Here is a 16158-nt window from a genome sequence, read left to right as displayed (position 1 = left end):
CTGCTCAAAAAATTGTTTGGTTTTTAGTAAATTTCCGATAACTTGACTTTTATAGCTCTTTTCCCAAGAAAATTAAAATCAAAATTTTGACCAAATTGAAGTGAAAAACTGAAATTTGGTTTATATACCCTATATTCGACCTTCAAAATCGATTGATGGTAATTCGAGCTGTTCTAGAGACTCCAGTGAATTTTTGGATTTCACAGTTCAGGAAAAGTATACCTAAGTATAGGCATAAAGACGTCCAAAATAAAACCCAGAATCTATAATCTCGAATTAACTTTATTCGTAATCATCTCGATCAATTTTATTGAAAAATTTTCAAATTCATTTCTACTTGTTCAAATCCAAAACTTTCTTTGGTGTTTTTTTTTTGAAAAAAAAAAAATGAAACGGACAAAAATGAATTTTGAAAATTGATAGTAAAATCCATTGAATGATCCACAAAAACTATTAATCCGAGTTAATACAGTCGCTGAATTTCATTTTGACTCGTTTAATGACATTTTTTCATACATGGAAAATTCTGAGAAACCAACTGGAGGCTCCAGAACGTCCTGAAATTATTACCAGTCGATTTGAAAATAAGACACGAACCAAATTCTGGCTCTTTACCACAATTTTAGATCGAAATTTTGATTTTTTTTTTTTGAATGGAAAATGGGCTCATTTAAATTTTTTATTCTTGATTGAATGAAACTGAGGGCCTGTCTGGCTTGGTGGTGTATTTTCAAGTACTCTCTTGATTTCATCAGTTAGGATACCTCCAACGTATAAGGTTTCTCCTCAAAACTAAATTTTTAGCTGGTAATTTATTCCCATTTTTGCCATCTTTTTGGTGGTAAAATTCGATTTCCTGGGTTAACCGAGCATCCATCATTGAAGACCAATTTTTTATTTTTCTGTAGGAAACGTTGTTTTTGAGATATTTCTGCTTCAAGTTTCATAAATAGGTAGGTAGGTATAAGTCTTCATCTTTTATCTTCTGTCACAAAATATATTTCAAAAACTGAGCTTTCTACAAAAAAAGGTAATTTCATGGCCTACAATTTTCCTTTCACACATTTTTCTCGTTGTTTTCGATGAAATTGATTTTTTTTTTGTAGGAAGTCTATTTTTATGACAAAAAAGTGAACATTAAATTTATTTTAAAAAATCGACTTTTTGGGCGAGCAAAGGGTCCTACAAAAAAAATTAATAGAACCAAAATTATATTAGGTTATAAAATTTTCTATCTGAAATGTCCCATTGGTTTTCTTGATGAAAAGCTCAGTTTTCAAGATGTTTTCCAAAAAATAAAATTGACTTTTTGGAATTAGGTACAGCGGAAATGCTTATGGTTAACTCAAAAAAATCACTTACCCGTAGAATGTATTTAAAAATTATTAGAAAAACGAAAGCGTATATAGGTTTCGTGGTAACACGTCATGTGTTGGAGAATATCTGAAATCATTTTTGAAGCATTTGCAAATAGATTAGCATTACAAACCTGTGGAAAGTACAAGAATTATTAAGTATGTTGAGTAGGAAGGGTGGGAGGAGAAATTGGAGATTCAAGAGCATCGTTCAATCTTAACTTGGACGAAAAATGAGAAAAATGATGAAATATTGTCATATATGGGGAAGAGGAGTTCGATTATTCAGTACTTGAAAAATATACCTAGTGCAGCTTGGATTTCAATTTTAACGAGGAAATTTGAAGAATGAAACACGTTGAAAAATCACGATTTCATCTCCTTTGAAACAAAATCAAATTGTCAAGTTCCTATACTGATTTTGAAAATAGTTCTGCTCTTTGAAAAAACTATAAAATTTTTTGGCTACCATTTTGATAAATTATGGGTTGATAAGAAGTTGTACAGGTAGGCAGTACAAAATGTGAAGTGTTTCTTTACTTTCGTTTAAAGACGACAACGTACAACGTCGACTTGAACTTTCGTTCAACGTGGCTATAACCTTGTGCAATTCATCGTCCTTTTTTGAAAATCTGCCCAAAATACGTTTTTTTTATAATCGCCTGGTCATATACGCTAACGAAGCTCGTCAGCGACGAATAATTTTTCACGTTTTAATAAACGTGTTCTCGGTGTTAGAAAAATTTCAAGATGAACAGGATCGTGGGGGCGTTCACGCTGCCTTTTGCAGGGGCATCCCATCGATAAAAAGTTCTTTTCAGGTGTAAATTAAAATATTTGGCCGACTTCTCGACGTGTTCATTAATAATAATAAAAAATGAAAAAAAAACTTACATCGTAACTATACGATAGATGTAGTATAATTTACGAGCTTTAAATCTGCAACGTTTAAGTAGTTGGAAATTTTCCATTTGTATTCGCTTAATTGGCGTTTTTTTTTTCTTTTTTCATCGGCTCGTATCTAGAAAAAGGCCAAGAAATGAGCGAAAATATATACTTAGGCTGGGGATACTCTAGCTGGTAATTTAATATCGGTCACACCCTCGTCCAAAAACGTATAATGACTAAAAGAAAAAGGTATACCGCGGTGTGTAGAGCTGGAGGTTGAATTTTCTCGCACGAAAAATCACTTAACAGCGGGCACTGCGATGCGGGGTTTTACCTTTTTTATTTGTAATTTGTCGTAAGGGACGCCGCGCCGATTCGGCTATATGTATATGGTTCCTTCGTATTTTTTCAACGAGTACTTCGGGTGGTCCTGTGTATCCGCCTCGGCCTGAAAACGTCGTAAAATGTCAGATGCGTGTTAAAAGCCGCACCTGTTTATTGATTTGTTTTTTCCATCGCCGAATTCTTGGAAACCTTTTTCCTCTTCTGACTCTTTATTTCTTCAGTGTCCCTATTCTTTTCGAATTCCATAGTCCATACTCGATAGTACAGGGTTTTCTTCTTCACGTATAAATAATACCGAACCTTTTCTTTTTTTTTTCGAACCCCTACGGATGTGTAAATACCTTTGTAATGGTGTATTTCAAGGTTTATTTTTTTGCCTATCTAGTACGTAGGTATAATGCGTTTAGAAGAGAGAAAATAAAAACACGTGTTTTTATAGGTATTAATTCCTAAAAAGAGGAGCACGTATACCCTGGGATGTTGATATGTCGGTTTCTCTTGCCTACCTACCTCTACCTACTATCTAACCTATAACCGAACCTAATGAAATTTTTGTATTGTGTTTCAGTTCCTTTGACACCCTCGGTGACCAGTAATCCTGTATTTAAAGAGAGTTTGCCTTTTGACAATTCATCATCGGGTGAACCTGAATCGTCGGACTATTCTTCGGCTGTGAAATGTCCACATTGTTTTAAGAATTTCGTATCGTACGATGTACTAAAAGAACATTTACAAATATGTCGACCCGATAGACCAGTCGCTTATCCTTGCGTACAATGCAATGCAGCATTCTCAACCCGAGATCAGCTGGATAAACACGAGCAACTCCATTCTCCTAATGCTCAAGTGGTAAGTTTTACTCGTTCACGTTTCGTTTCTTTTATTACCTATACGCGTAGATTTAATTCGAATGGACCTACCACAGGCAGTGAAAAGGTATAATCAGCAGGTGCGTGAAGGTAAACTTACCTGCCCAGTGTTCGGTAAGATGTGTGATTGGTTGATACATTTAAGGTGAAAAGATACACACGCCTACCCTATACCATATAAAGGCGATATTTCTCGTGAACAAAATGGAAATTGAATTTGTATCGATATCTTGGCGTAGACATAAGTAACCTTGGTTTATTCTGTAAAGCTAAAGGGTTCCCATGTCGAAGATTACTGACGCCATGATACACATTTTTATACTTGTGGCAGTGATTTTAGATGTTTATTTTGTATCTATACCGCAAAGAGAGTCTAGTGCCTTTTTATACTGTCGTTTACTATATAGGAGATATAGGCCTAAAGTATATAGGAAACACTCTGTATACGATGAGACGAATTAATTACGTCGAATGTTTGGCTATAGCCGTTGTTCGCGCCTCATGTAGGCTTATAAGTAGAATCGATTTCAAGACATATAGAGAGATTTTCATTTCGTGGGTAATTTAAAACGGTGAAAAGAACCGTGTTGACGTAACCGCACCTATATAAATAATGAGTCGGAAGGCGATATGTGAGATGAACTCTTGAGGAGGGTTCGAGGTAAATGCTAACCGCTCCTTTTGACGTATAGGAAATTATCTAGACAACAATTTGGGGATATTGACTAGAGTTTAATGATGTTTTATGGTGTATTTGGTGTATAAGATAATAAACTATAGAGAGGCTGTAGAGAACGTGGTAATTGCGAAGGGTGTATTTTTTCTTCGATTTTTTGGATTTCATATTCAAGTCATGCGGCCATAGGACTGATGTTTGTGTGTCAAGAGTGTAGATGTGTGCTTATTGCTTTGCTTTGATACCTTTGACTTTGTAGATAGTTTATTGGGGAAAGAATGATGCTGCGATGGTTGTATTCTGTGGACTGTGCAGTACAGTCCACCAACCTGTTAGAATTGTAAGTATAGAAACTGTAAATACGTATTTCCAAAGGGAAACGTTATGCTATATACGAATTTCAACCCTTGTTACAATTTGTCTAGCCTCTAGCGGTTTAAACGTTCACGCCATCTTTCATCTTGTCCACCGTCGTGACCCTAAATTATCAAAATCTGAACCCTAATTTTACCAGATTATGATAAACGTGGTCATATACGTTACTTACGCCAGTATGAATGCTTTGTTTCATTTATTGCGAAGGTTTCCAAGTTTTTTGCTTGCCTTTTTTTTTTTGAAGAATTTTTCATTTTACAAATTGTAGGTAAGGTTACAGGTGCTTTTTTTGAAAGGATTTGAAATGAAAAAAAAATGTTCAATATCTTTGAATTAGATATACCTATTGAGTGTTTCAGAACTTGATTTTGAAATGGGTTTGAAACAATTTGAAGTAAAATAATTTGGATATTTGAAACAGAAGAGGACCTGAAAAGAATCCCTCATCTCTCAATTTTTAGCTGCTAAAATTGATTACAAATTAGTTGACACTTGACAGTGTTCGTCGTTTTGAGCTTTTCTGGAGCCTTCAGCAGATTTAGGATTTTTCATTTTTTTAGAAATTCCACAGAAAAAGCCTAAATGGAATTTAACTCCTACAAACACGAATTAATTGTTCTCCAGACTCTTTCAATCAATTTTTGGGTATCTATAGGTACACAATTGTTTTTGAAACAGCTAGAAAATGAAAAATGCAAATTTGATCAATCCATCAGGATAAAAAAGCTTAAGGTTGGTAAATCGACCCATAAATCCTTTTCTCTAACATCGAGTGTAATGGTAGAAAATAATTTTAGAGCCATCCTCCCATCTTAATATAGGTACTTTAGCGATGACCTCTAGAAATTTGACATTTTTTGGTCAAGTGGTGTGAAATTGAATGTTCCCAAATTTTTCAACTTTTTTTTAGATTTTTGACCTCCAAACTCGATTGTGATATTTTCAGAGCAATCCCCATGCCTCCACTTATGCGTTCACAAAAATTCTAATTTTTTGAAAATATTTTTCTATAAAAATTCCTTGAAGCTATTTTTTGCCCCAATAGAGGGATGGTCCAATTTATTCAAATTTTTCAGCGAATCAAATTGCTCCAATTTTCATTATTTTCGTGATAATTTAGGTAAATTCTGAATATCGTATACCCATTTGTGAATTCTGAAACGTGCAATTTTTCATCAAAAATCGTATTTCGAAAAAAAAAATTTCACTTAAAAAATTGACCTATTAAAATTTAGTGAGCTGAACTGTGCCAAAATGGATTTTTTTAAAATTGTTATTTTGCTCAATTTTTCAAAATTCGTGGGTTTTGCTTAATTTTTTATGTAAAATTACAGATTTTAGGATGAAAAAACTTGAAAATCGAGAGTTCCTTGATTCGCTGAATCCAAATTTAATTTCATATCGTTTTAAAAGACTCCAGCTAACCTTGGAATTTTTCCAGTTCTCGAAAAAATAGACATCTATTTATTATTGAAAAAAATATAGATTTGAACAGTTGGAAACAGATTTTAGAAAATTGTGCCAATGATTACGTAATTTGAATTTACAAGTGTTAAATTTCATTTGAGCTCTTTTCGTGGGATTTTTTTTCCTAAACTGGATGGGAAACCCAAAAAACTAGACATCTTGTATGTATAATCTTACTTATAGGTAGGTATGTGTAAGTAACTGTGTGGAATTTACGCCTTTTTATAAAATCGTTTCGTCATCGTCTACACACGATGTATGTACGTCGCATTTACCTAATTATATCGCCAAGGACACGTAAAGCCAAACTAAAAATGCCTCACATTTTAGCGTCTCACCCAGAATTTCCTGTAGACCTAGACCTATTGCTTTTCATTCCAGTACAGAATAGAAATTCCAAGGTGCGTACTCGAATGAATTCTTTACAAAAAGTATAGATAAATTACTCGCTGGAGTAGTTCGATTGCCAAGTGTTTCACCATCGCACAGGATCGTCAATGCCACCTGAATTCGGTTCAAGTATTTAATGGTTTCAAGATGTACTTTCAATAGGTGTACGTTTTTGGTTTACGAAAAATGTCCTGGTACATAGTTGGTGTACAGTTTGATCTAAATGCTTTATTTGTGGCAAATTATTTGAAAATTGATCAGTATAAAAATATAAAAATTGTCGTGATGCTGAAAAAATAAAAGCTTATCAAAATTACATGAGAATATCCAGAAACGTGGACGATTCGTTTTGTGAAACAAAATGGCAAAATTCTTTGAAAAATTTTACATATTCAAGAAACAAAAATGAATTGCGTTCGTTAGGAAAAAAGTTTTCTGTGAAGTAAAAAATAAGAAAAGCAGATAAGTTTTAAGCCAATAAGACGGTATGTACTATAATAACGCCTACGAAAACGAAACACAGATATCGAATTTTTTTTATGGAAACTAAATTTTTGACTCGAACTTTTTTCATTTCTCCCCTATAAATTCTTAAATTATTCAACTAAAAAGTATTCCAATTAAAAATATGTTCCTATGAAAAAAAAAAGAAAAAAAATGTTCAAGTGTCTCAGATGAGCAGCTTTGATTTCTAAGAAAGATGAATTTTTTGAAACAGCGTCCATAAAAAACCCTTGTGATCAACCTAATTAATTTGTCAATTTTCAAAACCCAAATTCGTCATTTTTCTTTGAAAATTGTATAGTTTTCTAATAAAACGTTATGTTTATAACTTTTCAAACGAATTTCTTTTTTTTTTTTTTGAGTGGGGGGGAGGGGAGGGGATAGTTCAGTCAAAAGATCAAATTTGAAGTGTGACTCTAGAATTCGCTAGTAAATTATAGCTTTTCGAGATGGGCATCTTGCAAATTGGGTGGAAACGAACCGAGAATATCAAAATCTTATTAATTTCATTTTTTTTTCAAACGCCCTTCCTCTCCCTCTCCTTCCCCCTCCACATTAAACGATTTCCAAAAATCAACAAATCTATTTGATCTGCAGAAATTGTCGTCACTGTAGAAAGGAAGAGGAAAAATCGGGTTTGGAGGACAAAATTTTAAAAAATTCAAGTTTCGTACGTATTCTTGGGAGCTCATCAATTGATCCATCTAGGACTAAAATTTATTTCAGAAATGATTCGTCCTGCTTGAATATTTTTTTCGAAGAACTGATCATTTGTTTTCAGTGCTCGCTAAATTTTAAATTGAATAAATAGGTATCAAAATTTTATATTCGGATCTTCAAAAGTAAGCCGGTCTACGAGTAATTTTGGCGCGAAACTCTTCAAACAAAACGCTCATTATAAACACGAAAATACGTAGGTACTTCGCGTGTATAGGTATCTCGATCTCCAAAATACATATTACATATAAAACGTTCGTAAAACTAGGCACCATGATACTTTGTAGGTAGTCACAGGCACCTCTGAAAACCTTTAACCTTGAAACATTTCACGTGGTTCTAAAATAAAATACCTCGGCATCATCATCATCATCATCATCAACATCATTTACACAAAGGTACCTCGTACCCTATCCGCGTTGAAAATACCTTCACGCAGCCATGGAGTAGCTCGCTTTCACCCTATAATAAACCTGCCACATGTTTTTGTAGCATGCTCGTATACGATATAGAAAATCGGTAATTTACAACCTTCCGAGTTACCTCTGCTTTGTTTTTATTATCTTAATCCCTTTTTTTTTTGAAAAAGGCGAAGAAACGATTCCATCATCGGTACCATTCGTCTTTGTTTGGTTTCTTTACACGAAAAACGTGCCATCTTCAGAGACTCGAAATACTCTCAGCAATCACCAAAAATATCAATTTATCTACCTCTATATAAACTCATTGGTACTTGGTACGTGTCCAAAAACATTCGAATTTGAATTATCGATTGATTCGCGAGCGGTTGAAGTGTTATAAAATATACAAATTCGATCAACTCATATATAGCCACGTTCGTGTATCATTTGCAGTTTTGCAAAAGGACGCAGCGAATGGCCAACTTAACTTACTCTTATATGTACTTACGAGAGAGCAGAAGAAACACATCAATCGACGAGCTATCTGCACAACAACGTACAACGTACCGCGTCTGTTCGTAAATAAACATAAATCAATTCAAATTTAATAAAACGACGAAAGATGGAACGAAGTACGATGACGAGGACGAGGCTATAGGGAAAGTTTCGAAAAAGTCGACTACGAGTATATACGGCAACGATGATGGCGATATTAATAAGAAAACAAGCTATTTAAAAACGGTTAAAAATGCGCGGAATTCGCCTCCACACCTTTCGCCTCGTCTTATACAAAGTATAATTTTAAAACGTGTAAAATAAATTTTTAATTACCTCGCGGGCGATAGTATACTTATCAGAGGAAAAAAGGAAAACGAAAACATCCCAAACGGCCATATCTACTCTCGTATATTGGAGAACTCTCGAGAAAGAAAAGTTTTTCAAAAAATTATAAACGTTCGTACGTTATCACCTACTTTCATCTGTTATAATCGTTAGATCTTTATTATTATTATTGCCAGTTGTTAGAGTATATATATATAAAAAAAAAGTCAAAAAACGACAACTCGACAAGTCAACGTGTTTTTTTTACCGCTCTCTACCGTGTCGTATACCATATCCCACGAATCCCCACGTTGATGATGATGATATATAAAGTTAATTCGTCGACATGACAAGTGTTCCAACATGTGTACTAGACGTCATTTTTTATTTTCTAGCCTCGTCCCTGCGCGCTTTGCACCTCACCCCCGGTCTTCGGCACCAAAAAAAGGTGTAGGGCAGCAGGGGTATTGGGTATATTCGCCTTTCTTTCGTATATGTAATATGTGTACGAGTATATTAGAGAAAAAAAACTAACGTACACAGGCGTCCTTCTATATAGCTTATTGAACGTAGAGCAGAAAAAAAAAGAAGAAGGTATCTGCACCGTAAATTTTCCAAACCCGTTCCCACGAACGTTTTTACCAGATGTGCTCGGAGTGGTATTCACCTCCCGCGGGATAGATGAGATTCGATTTCGATGACGTCAGGGTAATTAACCCTTTGGTTGTAATTTCTCTTATTCTTCTTGGTCGCGTCTTGTATGTACTCGTATATGTAGCATAATATAGTTTAAAGTACACATACGTATGTGTATTTACGTTTACGTATATACTCGTACATCTGCGTAAGTGCTTTTAAATCGCCCTGTCTTGATATATACACCACGTAGACCTAACGTAATTACACTGCACCACCGGGTAGATACGCCAAGTACTGAGACTGCATAGAGTAGTACACAGTACTCACCGACGACGACGTCGAAAAGGCAGAAGAAAGGGTACATGATCGCGGATATGCTGAGTGAAAGGGAGTGCTTAATGTGGTGCTTTCTTTACATCCTATATACATACTTGGAAACGTGTGAAAATATCTTTACGTCTTGCCAGTCTCTGCTTAATTGTGTTTGTTCTCTCTCACTCTCTCGTATGTAAGCCAAAAGATAATACAATATGTACGAACGTTGCATAGATACACACGAGAACCATGAAATGGATTCTTCATCGAATCTGCTTTACAGCCTACACATACGTATTTGTACATATCTAGCCTATGTGTATATTGTATAGGCAAAGGTATCCTTTTATACATGCATCCAGTGTCTAAAACAATAGGTTCCAATACGTCTAACAAGGGAACAACTTGAACTAACAGCGAGGAATAAATTACATCAAATTTCGTTAGGTAAACCGAAACATATCACCTGACTCTCCCTGTCCAATTTTGAAAATAAAAAATGCACTTCACATTGTACCTAAATACAATTTTTTAGGCAATATTTTCAAACTCTAAAAACAGCCTGTTCAAATAAATCGAAATAAGTACCCCAAGTTCTCATTAGTAATAATTTTTCCACGTTAATTTGAATGACTAAAAGTTATGATTCGTGATTGCTGGAATTTTGTTGACGGAAACTAAACGAATCAGAGTGATGGCTATTTCGTAGAGTGTAAAATGTGGTTAAGGTTATTTTAAAGCATCTGGCCTTCTTGCTGATAAATTTTTTTCGTCGTTTTGAAAATTGATAAGCAGAGCCATGGGAGCCAAAATGGACACAGAGTACGTGCAGTCCTCCCTTCCTCCCCCTCCTCCTCCTTTGAAATCGTCTCGTCGAAAATAGATATAACGATTCGTCTGTACTTATTAATTATTAATTTATGAACAAACTCTCGTCGAAAATAGACTAACGATCCGTCTGTAACATATTAATTATTATTTTATGAACAAACTTTTTGGAAAAAAATTGATTTTTAATGAAATGAAAAAATTAAAATGTTGCTGCCTTAATTTCTTGAGATTTCCATGGAAAAGCCATCAGTGGCGAAGCGAAGGGTGGTGAAGGGGCCATTGTTTCCCCTTCCCCTTGCGAGCGAAAATTTGAAATAAAACATGCAAAAATAGACGTTTTTTTTGTTGTTCGGACCCATTTTCCTATAAATGTTCGTTCTCGATTCGCTCCAGCAGTAATTTTACCTTACGATAGGTTTCCAGAAAATTACCCCTAATTTCGATTTTTTATGCCTAAAAATCTGGTTTTGCTCCCTCCTTGAGGAAATCCTGGCTACGCCTTTGAAAAGCATAGAGCAAAGTGCTCGTTTTGCCACTTTTTTTACAGCCCTACCCAGCTGATAGGGATCTTCTCAATCTCACCTGTTGAATTTTTATCGTATTAAACTGACGCATTTATTGACAGTTTCTGAGTTTCTTTGTTTGCTCGATGATTTTGAAATTATTTGTTATTGTTTCTATTCAACTTTCGACTTTGAAAAAAATACCTGGGCTCTTGATTTCATTTCAAGTAAAAGCTCCGAAGATTTGATAAATGGCCTATTGGAATAATTTTGAAATATTTTTTTAAACATTGCTTTGTGATTTGTGAATCGATTCTAAATTAAGAAGCGAAGACTGCAGATTTTTGATTGATTTTTTTTTTTCGTCATTTATGCTTGAAGGGTTGGCTTTTAACCTGAAATTTTAGTTGAGAAATCGTTCTGAAAATTTTCATCAAGTATTCATCCTAATGCAACTTTTTAAAGACAGGTTCAGACAATCAATACAATTTTTTTAGAAATTTGGAATTTTTGAAAATTTAGAAATTTCAATTTTTGAACATTATTTTGAAACAGCAGATCCTTCAATTTCTGGTTAATATATGCAATTTCAGAAAAAACTCAACATAGGGTACATTATGTCATCTTTTTGATTACTTTTCATACCCATAGACAAATTTTAGTACTCATCAGGACTGTGTTCAAGTATTACCCTCTCTAGGCGAATCCCCCTCCCAAAAAAAAAAGAAAATATACATACAGGGGTGGGCAAAAAGAAGCGTCTGCCTACAAAAAAACTACACCTGACCGAAATTGTGGAAAGTTAAATTTTCAATCGACTTAATGGCATTAATTTTTTTCTAGGATGCTTAGTTTTTGTTTTTGTGAGTAAAGTAAAAATTTTTTAAATGAATTTTTGAAAAATTTGCAAACTGAGTTTCATAAAAATCGATCTGGAGGTGAAACGAAGCGTCCTACGAAAAAATTACATAGGTGTGACTAAAATTGCGGAGAATTGGATTTTCAATCGTCGTAATGTCATTAGTTTTTTTCTAGGATGCTTAAGTTTTTGATTTTTTGACCAAAAACTACTAGAACTTTTTGAAATGTGGAAAATTTTATTTTTCAATTTTTGCAAATTTTGCAAGCTGACTTTTGCCCACCCCTGTATTTCCATCAGCTAAGAACAATTTTGGAGCGAACGCAATTATGAAAAACATTGCAAATATCTACACACACACACATTCACGCAACCAAATCAAATTTAAAGTACTCGTCATTAAAATCGGTGTTTTTTCTAAATTTTTAGCGACTTTTTCAATATTTAAAATTGGCTCAATTTTTATGAAAAAATCAAAATTTGATAATTGATGAAATCGAAATAAAAAAACTTGAAGTTTGATTTGTGTTCCATTTTTAATCTCCCGAATCAATTTTTCGTAGTTTTTAGCCTTTTTGGAACACTAGTAATTTTTAAATCTCCCGATGTTTGTAAAGAAAAAAAAATCATTTTGGCTTCTCTTATGGTAATTTTTTCAGAACTAGAAAATCCAAAAATCTCCTGCACCCGAAGTTCTAAAAAGCTCAAAAGTCCACCAATCGATTTGGGACATCAAAAATTGAACGTAAACCAAGTTTAAGCTTTCTACCCCAATTTCACCAAAAAAAAATCGATATTTTTTATAGATAATGGGTCATTTGCCAAAATTGGAAAAATGAAATTCAATCTAGCTTTTCATCATCATTTTTCTTATTTCTAAAAACATATTCAAATAAGCATGAACTTGAGGGAAATCACGACTTTCCTGGCAGCTAAGCCGAAATCTGAGAAGAATCTTCAAATTTACATCATTTTTATTTTTTATTATTTTTTTCTCAAAATTCTATCCCCTTCAATTTTGTAGCTCTGCTCTAGGCATAGGTAGTCTTGTCTGCTGAGAAAACATCGTGGACTACTGTGTACTTCTTAATCGTATTGAGCATCTTGATTCTACCCTCGTGTAAATTCTCCTTATTTCCTATTGCAAAACTCCAAACACCTGCACCACCTACTCTATCCCTAGATACGTAAGAACAGGATTTACCCACTCTGGCTGCGTATGTGTAAACGTAAATTGGTTAAATATTCGTGGCTTTAGGACGACATCGACACGTCGACGTGACGACGTTCTTTTCCTGTTGCCATCGACTCGAAAAAAAAACGCACCCTCGTGCCTCTGTTTACCTGACGGTGTTAATAAAATCACCTAAGCTAGCGCCTGGAAATCGACACACGACCACACTTTGATAAAATCACGTAGCGTAAAATTGAAGGGAGTGAAACGGAGGTCGGGAGGATCGTTTCAATCGATCAATCTATGTAATTCGTTTATTGTAGGTTTTCACGTGATAGGTACCTACGACTGGAGTATGGTTAATATCTGGAATAATGTCGTTGCGAAGTCAACTCGTATTATTCGTCGGAGCATATTACACTAGACATTCTATGCGATACGCTAGAACATAGGAACATACATACGTTAAACTAGACGGTTTTATTGCGTTTATGGATGGTAAGGCGGAAGAGACGAGAAGAGGAATAGTTAGACGATAGATTACTCTCGGTCGTACTTATTATTATGTGCGAGAAAGGAAGAAATTGAACGAAAAATACGAGTACACAACTACACATTAATTTCGTAGCCCGAGAGAAGAGTAACGTTGTGATCGAATAATTTACGATTTTTAATTACTCGTCGAACGCTATATTAGATACACGGAGACAAGATGTAATATGGCCACACGTGGCGCCGTTACCGCCTTTTTTTTCTTCTTTCGTATCTTCTTCTTTGTCTATGGAGTATTCGGTCTCCTGTTACTCTTGTTTTCTGTCGATGACGAGAGAGGAAAAGGGGGGTACCTATATTACCGTTGAACCTGAACACAGCCGTTTAGAAAAAAATAAAAAACCGTAACCGTAGCGATTGGATATCGTGGGCGTTATTTGATAAGGTTGTTTTCAGATGCGTCATTAACGAGGCTGAAGCGTTTCGATAAAATGTATATAACGTCGCCTCGTCCTCCGGTCCTCGCTCGCGGCCATAAAGAGAGCACAGAAGAAGACAGGAGGACCTCTGTGTGTTGAAATTTTTACACGTGATAATAACGCCGCATGTGGTGATTCTGATCCCGAGATGCGAGTAGAGTAGATATTCGAAAAAGTCGCGGCAACTCGATTGATGGGTGGTGGAGGTGTCGAGGATCAGGCAGCGAGGATATTTAAAGCGTGTTAATGTTCATTTAAGGGTTGAACTCTGAACCTGCTCTGCGGTGTCGCACATTTGTAAGTTTTTAACCAACCAACCAACCATTCAAACGATGTACTATACGATGGTAAATCTGTGGGTTATTCTTCGGGTAATTTTTGGTAATTAGTTTTTTTTCTCGCTTTTAAAATGATATATAAGAAAAATGTGTTAACTCGGGGTACGTTTAATTTACGAGATGTGTTTTTTTACTTCGGCTAGGTTTGGTGATGGCGGGGTCTTTTGGGGTTCCCTTCGTCTTTGTTGGACCGAGCAAACGACACGAAATTGAGAACTTGTAATTATTTAATAAGCACGCTTATTATGTTCTTATATACTAATACGGTATACATAATGTGTTTGAATTTCCCTTCTTTTTATACTTTATTTTAAAAACTTCGCTCTATAATGAACACTTCGAATGTATCTGACTGTGTGAGAATATGTTCTATAAAAATTAACGCGCGTACAATTTTTTTTATCGCTTTGTTATCTCAGTCAAGGTGGTAAAAATGGCAGCATCTCTGGTAGCCATATTGATTAATGGAAGTTTTTTTTCAATATTATTCTACATATACGTGAGTGTTGCTAAATTAACATCTAGAAAATATGTCGTCGTAGAAAACGAAGTTTTCGTCTCACATAATAATTGTAGCGATGATGATGATGATGATGTTTGCCCTCTGAGATGTTATGGTTTTATTCTCATAATATACTACGACAGGTTACAGGTTATAGATGGGTAAGTCTCGAAATACATACGAACGAATGAGCGAGTGGTTAATTACGCTGTCAATTTTTTCTCATTCTTTTTTATCGAATCGTCGAGCTTTAAACAATAAGATAGGATAGGCGATAGCATCATGTAGATAATATAAATCAAAGAGGTTTTACATTTTATACACCTGTTTGAAAATAAACATCCTATCGTATTGTATACGTATATTTTTCTTTAGAATTTCGTTCCAACTTGGTATAATTTGTACGTTAGGGAATTCATGGTCTGAAAAAAAAAATTCCGTATAGCATATGTTCGACGTTAAATTTAACGACGAACCTTGAAATAACTTTACCGTTTTTTTTCTCCAATATTTCAACCGTTTCGTTTGCAACAAAATGGCGAATTTTTAATCACGAATTGCCAAAATTCGAATTTGCGAAATTTGATTAATTTTTGGTTCGAGTGTTTGCGATGATGGATTGATAAATGTGTATAGGTAGGGTAGGTTGTGGGATTAAAAAAAAAAAATGTAACGAATGAGAAATTAAAGGAATATTTCAAGTGTGGTGTTTGGAGTGAATTTTTTTCAACGTGGATTTGTTTATTGGCCCATATGGAGTCAATTTTGAAAGATATGATTTTGAGATGAAAGTCTAATTTAGAATTGTATCTACCCAAGTCGTGTGAGGGAGTTTTTTCTCCGAAGGGAAACGTTTCAATAAAGTCATTACAATTTTTTGATTTTTTGGATGTTAATTCATTGTGAATTGAGCCCCATTCGCCCCTCCAATTTTTAAAAATATGCGGGGGATTTTTTTTAATGCAAATTTATGAACATTGGACTATTATTTTGAAATGTCAGGAAACCTAATTAGTAATTATACCTATCATTACTTATTGGGCTGTGAATTACCTTCTGTAAAATCACCAAAAAACAAAAAAACAAAAAAAAAACAAAAACCATGTTAATATTTTGATTTTACTTTCAGCTCTGATCAAAGAACTTTGCATTTGACATTGGATAAAAAAAAAAATATTTGAAAATACCTATTTGAAAAAAAAGAACAGAGAATTTGA

At 34.5% G+C, this 16158-nt stretch overlaps 1 protein-coding gene across 4 annotated transcripts in view; it reads left to right on the top strand.

Moving 5' to 3' along the window:
• zfh1 (Zn finger homeodomain 1) overlaps window positions 1–16158 on the top strand; it is a 358078-nt gene that overhangs the window by 329879 nt on the left and 12041 nt on the right. For all 4 annotated transcript variants that reach the window (XM_065350413.1, XM_065350414.1, XM_065350412.1 and 1 more), the window contains one exon: window positions 3157–3437. In XM_065350413.1, coding sequence (XP_065206485.1) covers window positions 3157–3437 — 281 coding nt within the window. The remainder of the gene's footprint in view (window positions 1–3156; window positions 3438–16158) is intronic.

Source organism: Planococcus citri, chromosome 2 (genome assembly GCF_950023065.1).
Source record: "Planococcus citri chromosome 2, ihPlaCitr1.1, whole genome shotgun sequence".
In the NCBI taxonomy this organism is placed as follows: domain Eukaryota; kingdom Metazoa; phylum Arthropoda; class Insecta; order Hemiptera; family Pseudococcidae; genus Planococcus; species Planococcus citri.
Note: the sequence above shows the minus strand (reverse complement) of the source record. Positions and strands in the feature narration are given on the sequence as shown.